General features: G+C 39.7%; 1 protein-coding gene across 1 annotated transcript in view; it reads right to left on the bottom strand.

Annotated features, from left to right (window-relative positions):
- LOC101858207 (canalicular multispecific organic anion transporter 2) overlaps positions 1–9,139 on the bottom strand; it is a gene marked incomplete in the record, with an annotated part of 29,982 nt that extends 20,843 nt beyond the window's left edge. The window contains 5 exon segments of the mRNA XM_013086129.2: positions 1,165–1,290; positions 2,783–2,911; positions 3,377–3,496; positions 4,991–5,170; positions 8,779–9,139. Coding sequence (XP_012941583.2) covers positions 1,165–1,290; positions 2,783–2,911; positions 3,377–3,496; positions 4,991–5,170; positions 8,779–8,811 — 588 coding nt within the window.
- Between the last annotated feature and the right edge of the window lie 5,568 nt (positions 9,140–14,707).

Raw genomic sequence — 14,707 nt, 5'->3', positions numbered from 1 at the left:
GGAGGGAGGGGAAGAGAAAAGGGGGGGAGGAGGAAGAGAGAGAGAGAAAGATAGAGAGAAAGAAAGAAAAAGAGAGAGGGAGAGAGACTATGATTGGAGGGTATTTACTCTGCAACCCATGACAAACATCCCCAAATAGAAAGTTTCAAATCCTTTAGCCCTATGCCCAGGCATACTTTTGCATAAAACAAGTTGACAACCCTCTCTGACTGATTTTTAAAAAAAAACATTACAAAAGCAAGTACTTTAAAATAATACACACAATTAAAATTCAAGCTGAGAATTTTTATCAGCTACAGCCGCAGAAAACAAATGAAACAGAGATGCTAAATATAGTACTCAAACAAGAAAAAGCCCAGAGCCCTTTACACAGAAGTGTAAAGTTGATTACTCTCAGGCATGTTCTCAGGTTCAAAGCGTTAATATTTGATAGGACACACTCCTAGACCTAAGCCAATTATTCTACAACTGTGTGAGGCAGCGTGGTGAATCAGGCTCTCGTCAATTTCTGGGCACGTCGAGTTATTGGTGTCATCTTAAAGCTTGTTCAATTGTCTTTATTCGTATGAGAAAAATACACATTTATCTTGAATACAAATCGAGATATTTGTGAATGAAGGTAGAGGAGGTCATTTATTTTGAGAGCAAAAGCCAAAGATTAGTTATTTCTTTAGCTTAAAAGTCCTTGGTAACTTAAAATTTACATTTTTTGTGCCTTTAATCGTTTTTCAGAAAAATCCATACAGAAATGAGTTCTTTAATGGGCATGAAAGGTGTTGAGCCAAAACCAAAAATTTGATAAAAATGTAAAAACCTACGGAAAAATGCAAGTTTCTTCATTTTGATTATTTTGACGAGAGCCTGATTCCCCAACGCTGCCTCATAACATAATCCATTGTTTGTTTGTCTGAGTAAAGAGAAGCACATTGACACAATAAAGTTATATAGTACAGGGAGGAAACAAGTTACAAGGCAGAAACAACAGAGGGAAAGAAAAGAAGTAGAACCTAACAGTGGCGCCCTGCAACCAACTATGGTATCTGCTGAAAGGGACACCGGTAAATAGACAATACCCAGCACTACTACTTCATCTTTGATTGTGTTCACTGACATTCCATTGCATATTTTATAAACTCTTCATGAATTAATTCTTAAACTTCTCACCTGAAAATGAGAATTCTGTAGATGGACCACATGTTTCTCGTTGCAGCAGTGGAGAAGAAATTCCAAAACAACAAATAGCAAGATAAGGCAGACTATGAAATATGAGAGAAGCTTTCCATTGTACTCCTGAAAAAAAAAAAATCTAAAAAGAGTGCAAAGCAAACAAAACAGCTCAGACGTCCATTCCATAAAATGTTTCCAAATGAGTAAAAAATCAAAGTGACACTAGCAAGTTTTTGGATAAATTTTGGAGGAACGCTTTTTTTAATGGTTACGCTGACAAAAAACCTCTTCCGGAGGAAAGGACGATGTTTTCTTTGTTTAATTTGACTTTAGAATGAAAGGCGAGAGGTCATTAAAATAAGAAAACCTAAAACTCCGCACTGAACGAACCCAAACTGCTGATGAACAGCAGACGATCTGCGCACGCAAGGAGGTGCTATTCCTATTCTTCTTCTGGAAAAATGAAAGAGAGCTTCAAAACAGACTGTAGCGCCATCTGAAGCAAAGAGCGGACTTCCGGTGGACAATTTTTTGGCTGAGTGGACCATCTTGTTATGTACTATCTTTGATACACCTCAAATCATATGAAAAGAGGGCTGCTTCAAACTAGGGAAGGGCAGGTACCAGTACCCAGTACCGAAACTCCCGATTCTACCGAAGGAGGTGTCAGTACCAGCACCAGGCCTCCAGTACCGGCTCTGGGAAGGAGCCGACACCTAGACGCTCAGAGAGTAAGAACATATAGGCAGACACCAACAGTTTTTTAAACGGGCCATGGGAAGTGTGCTGTGTGTAGGCCTGGGCCTAGGAGCTGTGACGTCAGATGCACACAACACAGCTGGTGACCTTGATACAGGACTTCCGATTCAAAATTGAAATAAAAAACGAAGTTTGCTTAAATGTAAATATGGCATCAAATCAGGTCCCACGCGAGCCACTTTGCTTACTTCGATACGCTGATTCTGAAAATGAAATCAATTTTTAGCGGTGATAATTATCTAAAAAATTTTGCATGCAAAGTTTAATCCCGCGTGGTGGCAAACTTCAAAGGTATTTTACGTCACAGTTCGCCTCTCTAATTATGACGTGTGTGTGTGTGTGGGGGGGTTGGATGCAGGTGGCGCTGATCGTGGTGTTCGACGCGAGACGCACAGTCTATGACTGTGACGTCACCTCCTGGTGTCACTCCCAGTACCGGTACCGGTACTGGCGGTTCTCGGCAGCTATAAGCATCATCCTGGGCTGAACAGGATACATTATCCCATCAATTAGTTGGAGATACTCAGTATAGAATAACCCTCACCATTCGGGAATCAAACTCAGGTCTTCTGCACACAAAAGTAAAGAGCGTAACCATTACAAATTCAAATCTGAATGGGTTCAGCATTTCTTGTGTCTCTCAGAATATCTGCTGTCAGCCTAGTGCAATATTGGGGAACCCAGCATCTCACCTTTGAAACTACCTACTTTGCATCTGGTAGGAATTAGATTTTCTAAAAGAGCGAATCAGATAAGACAACATTTTAATAAATCTCTACATTGGGAATTTGTTGCAGTACTTTAAATATGTATACAGACACACATTAACACACTCACACACACTGACTCAACTGACCTGCAGAATAGCCCCACTGTACACAGGGATGACCGATACAGTCAGAGACAAGGTCCAGAAGATGAAGAGAATGCAAGGGCTCGCAACTCCATGCTTTTGAGATACCAGAATCAAACCACAAGCGAGAGCCTGCATACATAACAGAAAAGCCAGGTCGCATTAAATTTTTCTTTCAGGATTCATTAAGGAAAATTACATGAACCAGAAATGGCATTGACGACGATAAAGCCAGGCTTTGCAAAAAAACAATGAATGGAAGCTTGCTGAGAAAGCCTTTGAAATATAATATTCCACTGAAACAACATATATTCATTACATATAATCTAAAATCAATGATGAAATAGAACAGAAAAAGCAAAATTGGCAACCCACTTCGGCCGTTTCAGAGAGAAAAAACATTACCAAAAAAAAAGGGAAGCTAAAATTTATGCACAGTACTAAGTTTAAACTAAGTTAAGTTTTTCTTTATAATTTGCAATGTGATTCTACTCAAGTGACAAGTACCAATTTTGTGACATTCCTTAAAAATCGTTAATTCAAGCTGTCCACAGAAAAAAAAAAAATTTTTTTAAATCAGTATACAGTAGTACTCACACAGGTAACAGCCCAGAGCCCTTTACACAAATAAAATGAAGGAGACAGGTCTGGCCCAAACTCTTCACTGGCAGCAGCAATATGAACCAGATGGAGAATGCAAAGGGTAGGACTGAAGATCTGTGAAATGTTTTTTTTGGTTTTTTTTAAAAGAAAAAGTCACAGAGTTATCAACATTGTTTGCAATGCTGGACCAGCAAAAATATAATATATTGAACACTTCTGCTCAGTAGAAACATACTGCATAAAGATTTTTCTTTTGGTCAATAGTGAATGTATTAAATATAAGGTGGCAACTTGTGTTTGTAGATTGGCAGGCTACAAATATGAAATTGAGGCAATCAGTGAATACTCATTGGCGAGTGGCAGTAAAGTTGCCCTCTTAAGTTGTGACAGTCATTTGGTTTGTTTTTTGTTTGAGTAAAAAGAAGCACGCTGACACAATAATGGTCAATTAGTGCAGGGAAAAAGTAAGACAGACAGACAGAAATTAATAACAGAGGGAAAGTAAAAAAGTAGGACCTTCCAGTGGCACCCTCCAACCACCCAATCAGTCATTTGATTGTTAGGGCCTCCACAGTCCTATGCATGAAGTCCACCAATGTAAGATATACGAGTATTACATGTAGAATGTTCCCCTCCAGCTGATCCAGGAAGAGTATTTGACGACAGATCTCCTTCAAGGATAACTGTCACAAACGACTCTGCCCTACAAGTTAGTTGGTAGTATAGTCCTTTTTATTCATAGTACTCTTAAGGTCTTAAAGTGATAAACACTTTGTCTCCAATTGTTCTGTGATACTATGACTCTGCTTGTGGGTTACCATTACAATCTAAAGAGTGTAAGTGTGCACGTTCAAGCACATTTATTTTGTGCCGAAATGAAGGTACTGTAAAGCAGTCAGAGGGAGTGGGCACTAAAGAAATTATCTGCATTATTATTACTATCATTATTTGTATTATAATTATAATCATTATTATCTTTAAGCTAACTCCACCTGATTGTTCCCTATGATACTGTAAATGACCAAGGCCACTTGTGCCTGCTTGACATGACCTCCCCTTACTCTATTTGATATCTTCTATCGCCTCCAGTCAGTGGTATAAGACTACAGTAAGGCTACTTAAACTGATAATTAATTTCTTTACACCTTGAGAACTTCACAGCCTATGGATTAGGATATAAGACAGATTCTCTAGTGTCTCGGATGTTGACTTTTTAAAAACTTTGGGTGAACATTACCTCTTTCATCACCACACATTTCTCTGATATGGATAGTAACAAGAGTAAACTTCAGTGAATATTCACAAATTGATGCTAAGGTTATAAATACAAAATAACATTTTAAAAATAGATTTAGTATATATATAGAAAGTCAGTACCACCCTATATATCATTAATTCAACTGAGCTTAAGAACACTGTGTCAAGCAGCGAACACTATTTCAGACAGCTATCTTAGCTGATGCTGTAAATAAAGAAATCAGAAATAAAAATATGTAGTATAGTAGATGATAGCAGGGTAAAACGAATTAAATCTTCAGAGGTGACTTCACTTTTGGAAGCACTCTTGTCACCGCTATATTGTACTCATTAGACAAACAACACACTTACCAACTTCAAGACTGTCAGCCAAGATATGGGCAGCTCTATATATCTGCGGTGCCTTTTGAGGTAGATGAGATGAGGAATGCATGTCAACCATAGCCAGCCACATGGCGCAAATGTAAGGACTGTTTCTTGAAAACAGTCTGTGAACTGGGGCCACCAGTTGTTCAATAGGGCTTCTTTGTCCTGATGAAAAACAGACGCTTAATGAAAAACATGATAATTTATATATATGTATAAAAAGAAAATAATAAGTTCACTCAAACTCAAATGGCTGGTATATTGACTAAATATTATTATCTATGAAAGTGAAAGCAATATGAACAAAATCTGCAAGTACTTGATTAAATTCTCATTCAAGGTCCCAATGCATGTCTAGTTCAAGCCAGAATTTAACTCATAGAAAATGGTATATTAAATAAGACAAGACAAGCTCTAAGACAATTAGGCCTAGCTTGAGTCCAAAGGGTTTTAAATGTGTTTACTCAAATTGTTGAAAAATCTCCAACAGCTCTTTTTTGTTCCTCTTCATATTTGATGCCATGGAAGTTAATTAGCTGAGGAAAAAATTTGAAGGAGGGGGCTATTTACTGTGTTGTTTATTTTTTACCAGGGTGGTGCTTCAGTTAACGAGAACATGACAAAAAGGCAGTGAAAATTGAACATTGTCCATATATTGTCAAAACAGTAGTTCTCCTGAACACACCACACCTCTACCAGCACTGACCACTTTGTCTACCATAAATCTTATTTCGTTCCCCTAACAACATTTTCTCAAACAGGCTCAACAGAAGCCCTTCATAATTATGATGAGGAACCTGCCTGTTTTTATTCATCCTCATCCATTCATGACAAGAAACTCTAAATGTCTACATTGGGGGCTCTCATGGTCTAGAGGTTAAGGTGTTCACTTCTTATTCAATCGGTCGTGGGTTCGAATCCAGACAGCCATGGAAAATTTTCTGCTATAAAATTTTTTCCTTTCATATATCCTTTCCTGCTCTCAAACAAAGTTCTGTTGTCTGCTTTAGTCTCCACTTTCTGCCCCCACCCCCAAACCTCCTCTGGGCTCCAGACTCTTTCTGCAGCCTTTCTACTGCTACTCCTTGGCTCCCTCTTACTGCTGTCTTTCAGCCACACCCCTGATCTTATGGTAAGAAAGATCTACACCTAGCCTTCGCGGACGAGGGCGAAAAATCTCGAAGGTCACGTGGGCAAGTTGCGCACATTAAAGATCCCTTTGTGGTCCAAAATCGATAACAGTAAGCTTCGGCCGCCACCCGGGTAAAATTTGAAAATGTTTGCTGTGTCCCGCGCGCTAACATGACCTTATGCAGTTGCGAGCGCCACAAAACACTTACCCCCCAAAAAAATAGGCCGGCTCTATTTCTAAGAATGTTCGGGTAAATAAACTTGAACTCCATTTCTCCGAACGGTTTCTGTTCTCGAGTTTCTTTTGGTTATTTGCGAATGGAGTGTGTGTGTGTGTGTGTGTGTGTTTGTGTGTGTATGGGTGTGTGTGTGTGCTGGGTGAGTGTGTGTGCGTGTGTGTGCGTGTGAGTGTGGTGTATGTGATATGTGAGAATGAGTGTGGTGTATATGTGTGTGTGTGTGTGTGTGTGTGTGTGTGTGTGTGTGTGTGTGTGTGTGTGTGTGTGTGTGTGTGTGTGTGCGCGTGTGCCGTGTGCGTGTGTGTAAGGTGTGAACAGGGCGGGGTTTTTTTTGGTGTGATTTAGTTTTTGCTTTAGGGGCGACTAAATGCAAAATAGGTTACTGCGAAAGTCAAGCAGTCTTGTTTTCTCGCAGTACCTTTTGAAGGCACTTTCAAATTACGTATACGGGAATGTTGCCCCAACTACAATTAACGTATCCGAATATTCAGACAACTAAAAACTTCTAGCTTCTAGCTCTAGAAATTGAATTGGATAAAAAAAAAAAAAGAAGCTTATTCCAGTCTTCGCTGAACGGAGAATGAAAGATGACGCCGAACTCTCGAAAATTTACCAAAAACTCGAGAACGGAGACTGTTAGGAGAAACAGAGTTCAAGTTTATTATCCCGAACGTCCGGAGAAATAGATTTAGTCACTTCGAAAACAAAAATGTCTACACTGAAATAAAATTTTAGATCTAAATTTAGTTGTAGATATAATCTATCTATTTATATCTATTTAGTCTAGATTCTAGATATAGATCTAGATCTAATTAAAAAGTGACAAAACTTTATTTTTCTTTTTAGCCGACAGGGAAAATGACAGGGAAAATTACACACGTAGGCATACATCCGAGCGAAGGGTATTTTCTTAGAGGCCTACTAGATCCAGATCTAGGCTAGTAAAGTTGATCTACGTTCTTGAGTCTCTTCTTTTGTGAACACACAAGACAGAAATGAAAAATGACCCTCTTCAGCTAAACAAAGTAAAAGTAGATCTAACAGCTAGGATGTCAACTTCAACACAAAGTGCAGTCAAAAGTTCGTCAAATAATATCTCCTCAACTATCGAACATAAACTCTCTAGCTTTTGTAGAGTGACTTGTATCAATTTGTCTTAACAGATCAATATTTTTGTAAAGACCTGTTAGCTCTATTTTTTAAAATTCCTTAATGAATACTTACTAATAAAAAATCCTAGGTGGTTATTCTACCGATTTTAAAAGGTTTACAGCTGGGACGATATCGCTTTTAAAAGCAAGTCCGTCATGTTTTTCTAATCGCTGTATTATCTTTATTGAACGCATGCTTTGAGAACTTTTAGTTAAAAAAAGTGTTCCACTATAAAATTTCTTTCTTGTAACTGTTCTAGTTTTGCCACTAAAAAGTGTCATTGGTGAGCTGAGACGCAACCAATGCGTACAAAATGTGTGTGAGGAGCGGGAAGTGCTGTGAACAATTCTATTTTTTAGTGAAGGAGTTTTCTAGTATTTTATATATAAATTTTAGGCAAGCGTTATTTGCAACGCCGCAACAAGTTATAACAATGGGAAAAATTTGTTGGTCAGTCGAGATAAAGAAGACAAAAAAAACAAAACAAAAAAAAAACTCCCAGGACCGGGATCGAACCCATGCTCATAAAATAAAGGTTTGGCTTCAAACGCAGACGTGCTGTTACTTCGGCCATCAGAACTTCCGTTAACGAAAGGTAGATTAACTTTATAGCCTAGTCTAGGCTAACACATGGCGTTTTATTTAGCACTGGCGCTAATCGCAACGCAGCATTTTATTTAGCACTGGAGCTAATCGCAACGCGGCGTTGCAAATAGGCACTTCCTAAATTTTATAAAACAAAAGTTTTTTAAATCTAGATCTAGATCTAGAATCTAGATCTAGATCTATATCTAGAATCTAGATCTAGATCTATATCTAGATCTAGATCTAGATCTCTATCAATTGTTGGGGAAAAATATGATTACGTTAAGACAAATTGAGACAAGACAAACTACTGAGCAAAGTATGGGTAACGTTGATTAACCCGTTATAAAGATATTTGAGGACAAGTTGCCCCACGAATTTTTGACCGCACTATAGAGTCTAGATCTAGTATTAGATTCTAGATCTAGATTGTAGATATCTATAATCTAGATCTAGATCTAGATCTAGATCTAGATTCTATACTATAATGTACTGTAGTGTAGGCTATTGACAGAGTCTAGATCTATGTAGAATCTATATCTAGATCTATATCTCTAGATCTAGAGATCAACCCCTAGATCTAGACTCTAAATACATTTAACTTTTTACCTCATTTTTAAGTCTTAGATCTAGATTATCTAGATTCTAGAACAAGGAGTGTCTTACCCAAAACGAAGAATTGCCGCAGAAGCCGACCATGACGACTCAAGATTCAACACACCTGAGAAAGTACTGCTGTAGATATATTAGTCGTAGATGATAAAACCTAGAGAAATCTAGAATATAGATCTAGATCTAGATCTATATCTAGATTCTATATCTAGATTAGATCTATATATATCTAGATCTAGTAAATATACCAATTCATCACTTCCGAGAACAGAATGCTGAATCCGTGAAATCGCAACGGTTTAGCCTAGCCCATCCTTGTTTGTAAATAGTAAAACATGACCACGGCAGGCTTTATCTTCCCTTAGCTACTGCGACCGACAATGACAAATGACAATGAACAATGGATGAAGTCTTGGAATGGAATGAACTCGTCCGTTGAAAGTGGGTGACGGGTTGCCCTCTCTTTCCAATAGCCAAGGCTAAAACAATAAATGAATGATAATAGTGACGTGGAAGTTTCTGTGACACCCGCGTTGGTCTGGGCTATGTTAAAATGTAACAAAATATACCATGGAAGATTGGAGAGATATATTGAAATAAAGAGATTATATGTTTTTTTGCTTTTGGCATTAGAAACGTTGGGAGCATAAGGTCGATTTTTAAAAAGACTGCTGTAAGAACAGTCTATGCGAAAGTAATGTGCAGCTGTGAGCCCCTACCCCCTCCCCACCCACCACCTCCAACTCTATCCCAAAGTAAATGAAAGTTACTCCATATGAAACAAGCAGTTGAAACCGTTATAACCGCACGCAATGAACACAAAGTAGGCTAGGCCTAATCAACTTGGCTTCTTCCTTGCTTATCCAATCACTGTTGTCACCGCTTACAACTATAGTAATCCAGCAGCCAATCAAATGTGTTTAGGGCTCAGCAAAGATGAGCCCTTTTCCCACAGCCCGTTCTTAATGAAACTCTTCTCGTAAAAAGGTAGAAGACTGTAAAAAATAACACTGTACCACAGAATTCTACACTGTACCGAGGGCTCACGCTCTCCTAGCCCTGACAATGACTGACAATGGGGTGAATGGGGTGAACGTTTACGACACACTCTCCCCCACTGACACAGATACCTATGCGCTCATTGGCAGGGCCGTCGAGAGCCTGGTCGGGCCCTGGGGCTACAATCACCTTCGGGCCCCTCCTCCCCCCCCTGCCCAACCCACCCTCACCTGCAATTTAATAACCTGACAAATACAATGTACATCGGCATAATATATTTAATCACTTTACTGTAGCGTATCTATGACATACCAACATACTCTCTCTCTGTCTCTCTCTCTCTCTCTCTCTCTCTCTCTCTCTCTCTCTCTCTCTCTCTCTGTCTTTCTCTGTCTCTCTCTCCCTGTCTGCCTGTCTCTTAGACACACATCTTCACTACCCTTGGAAATGCATTTTGCGAAAGAGATGTTTGAATAAAAGCTAATCCCCCCCCTCCTCCCACACAAAAACCCCATCCTCCTTTGTCTCATCCCCCTCCATCAAGTGGTCAACATAAAATGAATTTTAATTTTTCTGATTTACCTGGTAGTTAAAAATGAAGTTAAGATGAATAAACCAATGACAGAAAGTAAAATAGATTGAAATGTAGATTACCTTTTTTTTCTTACAACAACGGATCTTAACGGGATTTAGCTCTAGCAAAACTGCCAATTATTGGTTCGTAGTCCAATTTTCGCGCTAGACTGGCCTCTATGGTCAAAATTCCAAGACTTGAGAGTCTGTCTTGACGCATTGCGGACCGCAAAATGTTTTTTCACCTGAGAAAGGGTACTGAAGGAACGTTCAGCTAGCAAAACTGCGACAGGCAAGGTGCAGAAGATTCTCAACATGATTACAACGTTTGGAAACAAAGCATCCCGTTTCAGGGAATGCAGTCTCTTCAGCAACTACTGAAGAGGCAGCAGGACATTTTCTCCAATGTTCGCTGAATGAATCACTTTCAAATGTTCTAACTCTTGCGCAAGGTCTGCTGATGCATCCACTTCATATTTCGTGTGAAATTTGTTTGCAAGATCACGAATAACGCCGACTTCCTCTTGGAGATATTTCCACAAAACACTAAATAACGAATCGGGTTTTGTCACTGCATTATACCTTGTCTGCAAATTTCCGAGAAGGCAGTCAAAGAGGACTTTAAAAACTTCATGTTTGAATTTGTTCTCGGGATTTTGGTAGTCTGTTACATCTTCTGTCTCCTCTGCAAAAATCTCCCTTTTTTTTGTCATTTTCTGTTTCAGCAAATAAATGCTCAATCTCATAGTTATCTGCTACTAATTTGGACTCACTCAAGATTGCGTCCCATTCATCTCGTAAGCTTTTCAGGTCGTTAATCAGACTCTTGATATTTGCCAGCTCAACGTCAAGTGTTGCTTCTCGTGCTTGAAGCACTCTATATCTATGATTGATTGCTGTGAGGATTTTGAGCCAAACAGATGCCATTATCACATATTCAAATGATGCAAAGTACTTAAGAATACCAATCAAATCCGAACGTGTTTCTGGGGGGAGGTTCATTAAAAGAACAGTTTGAACAGCTTTCCTCAGTCCCCCGATTTGAGCCGCAAAAGGCCTGACACTGTCAACACGTGCTGACCAACGTGTCTGAGACATACTGTGCAAAGAGCTGGGAATGTTTTACTTCAAAATTTTCCACCTTTGTGGACTGGAGCTAAAAATGTTATACAGCTTTTGTACAACTCCAAAGAAAGTTATGACTGTTGAACAGCTTTCTGCAGAATGCACACCACTCAAATTCAAACTATGACAGCCACAGGGAGAGTATGTGGCAAGTGATCACTGTCTTAAAATGTGAGCCTGTGCACCATTATACAGACCTCACATGTCGCTACCGTTGTCATAGCCTTGGCCTCGGCCGTCTGTAGTAGGAACGTTTTTTTTAAATTCAGTGTATCAAGGATAATTTTAGCGATGTCTTCTCCTGTTTTTTTTTTACAATCTTCTCATTTCAGAAATCTCTCTTCTACTTTGTAGACATATGTATCACTGTCCAAATGAACATAGCGCAACATAAAAACAGTTTGTTCGACGTGTGAAGAGTCTGTTGTTGCATCAACGATACTGGAATAATATTTCGTTACGCTCTTTCATTCAAAATCACGTCTGTCACTTTTGATGCACAACATTGGATGAATTCATTTTGACTTTCTGGTGATAGATAGTGAACTTGTAGGCGCCTTTTTCTTTTTGTGATTTTTCAACTTTTGTAAGATGCTCTGCAAGGAGAGGATCGTAAAGGCCAATCAATTCCAGAAGTCCAAGAAAGCACTAACAAAGTTCTGTGAAGTTGTCAGATATACAGCGGGGGCTCTCGTGGCCTAGACGTTAAGGTGTTGGCCTCTCATTCAAAGGTCCCGGGTTCGAATTCGGGTAGCGACCGAAACATTTTCTTCTCTAAAATGGTCTCCTTTCACATCCTTTCCTGCTCTCTAGCAAGATTCTGTCGTCTGCTTTCGTCTCCTCTTTCTGCCCCCATCCCCTCACCTCCTTTGCCCCCAACTCTGGGCTCCAGACTCTTTCTGCAGCCTTTCTACTGCTACTCACTGACTCATTCTTACAGCTGTCTTTCTGCTGCACCCCTGATCTTCTGGTAACCATCTCGGACAAGGGCGAAAAATCTCGGACAAGGGCGAAAAATCTCGGAGGGCCCGTGAGCAAGTTGCGCACGTTAAAGATCACTTGGTGGTCTAAAATCGATACGAGTGGGCTTCGGCCGCCACCCGGGCAAAAATCAAAATTTCCAACCAACTAAAAGTATTAGATGTGTCCCGTGCGCTCATATGACTGTAAGCAGTTGCGAGCGCCGTAAAACACTTACCAAAATAACAACAACAACAAAAGAATGATATACAGCTGAACTTGCAGCCAAAATATATTTTATTTCAAAGCTTTGTACGGTACTCTCTCTCTCTCTCTCTCTCTCTCTCTCTCTCTCTCTCTCTCTCTCTCTCTCTCTCTCTCTCTCTCTCTCTCCCCCCCCCTCTCTCTCTCTCTCTCTTTCTCTCTTTTTTCTCTCTTCCCCCCTTCCTTGCGGGCCCCCCCAAACCCCCGGGCCCCGGAGCATTGCCCCCCCCCCCCCCTGACCCCCCCCCCCTCTCGACAGGCCTGCATAGAAGATATTCATTATTATTGTTGTTGGGTATTGATTTCATATTTTAATGGAGCCTCTCGATATTTACATTTAGACATCAGTAGTCTTATAGTACTTAGGAGACGAATGGGCTTAAAAACATAAACAAGTCTGACTGACTGATTGAACTCAATACGCTAAGGTGAGTTATATGATTAGTAAATATATGAGATAAATGTAGAAACGTAGACTCTAGATTTAGTCACGTCAAAATATAGGTCTGCTGGGCATAGCATCTAATTTGCACACACAATGGAAAGCAATATATACTTTAAATTAAAATGTATAATATGTATATATATATATATATATATATATACATACATACACACAGGCACACAAACACACTCACACACATAAGAATAAGAATAAAAATAAGAATATTTTAAAAAAATTAAGTGTCTCGGCCTTTCTTCTGGGGTGTTGTATCCCTTTTAGCCCGGGTTGGCCTTGGCAGGTAGCGCCGGAGCCAGCCTCTTATAAATGTTAATGATCTAAACTGTGTCGCTGAGGGCATAAAAACACTTTCATTCAGATTTTTTAAAAAGGAAAACAACACCTGTGAAAACTTCTGTCCACTGCAACATCATATCGGTTCTTACACTTACACACAACACAGGTGGAAGGCATTTTTACAAACTGACTACACGGATCTCGGAATAAAACCTTCTTTCTTATCTAGATTTCAGTGCGTGAGTCGGGCAGTCGTGCAGCGCAGGTAGACCATTGTTAAGTTCCGCTGAGGAGAGAGGGCTCTTATCAGGCGTGCGGTGCCGCCCACAGAGCATCCTCCATTACTTATAATCTCCTTGGTGTCATCCCAGTGCAGTTGCATGCTGACCAGGTTGAACTTTGAGAAAAGATCTGTGAGGAACGCAATGTTGTTCTTGTGTTCTTTTAGTTTATAACAGAGATCACAGTCTGTTTCTTGAAAGAAAAAACAAAACAAAAACAGCACAGAGTCGAACAGGTAGATCTAGAACAATTGTGTTAAAACTGTTTTCTTTTGAGAGCCACCGGACTTCAGCGTGCAAAAGTAAGCATTGAAAGTCCTCGTCATTTTCAGGGCACAGTTGTTGGAATAATCTCGAATTCAAAGCGTGGACTTTGATCTTGTTCACACACTTGATGACAATGGCCAGTGTGTCATACAGATTATCACTCAGTCACTCAGGTTCTTTGCCATTAAGCGCTGTCTGTGAAAGACGCAGAGAACAGTAGGCCTTTAAGTACTTCATGGACTGATGTCTTCAAGAAGCTCATAAATCCACAGTACCGACCTGTCATCGACGGTGCCCTATCTGTTGCACAGGCAACTGGATCTACATAATTATTGGGATCTGTTTCTCATCGCTAAACTTTTATTGGCCAGATATTTGTAAGAAGAAACTACGGAAATTTGCCAGGCTGGAATATATCATCATGGGCTTTGGGTGCTTGGAAAGAAAGTTCTTAGTTGTAATTAAAGTAGTATTGTAAACTATGCCTTAGCTAAACCATTTCTTTAACTGTTATCAGATTTTAAAAAAAACATTTCTGTGGCTTCTTTCCCTTCACCATCCCCCTGGGGGGCGGTAGCGTTCACTTTGAAAACCACTGCTCTACTACAACACCCCACAACGGAATCACAGAACCACAGAAGAATAAGGTGCAAAACGTGTAAACGAAACCGACGAGAAACAGAAGAAGATACACGTGCCCGCACATCCAACAGACCAAACACAAATTAGCAAAATTATTAAACGCAAATTCAGAAACACAGGTATATATATATAT

Source organism: Aplysia californica, unplaced genomic scaffold, assembly GCF_000002075.1.
Source record: "Aplysia californica isolate F4 #8 unplaced genomic scaffold, AplCal3.0 scaffold00438, whole genome shotgun sequence".
NCBI lineage: Eukaryota > Metazoa > Mollusca > Gastropoda > Aplysiida > Aplysiidae > Aplysia > Aplysia californica.
Note: the sequence above shows the minus strand (reverse complement) of the source record. Positions and strands in the feature narration are given on the sequence as shown.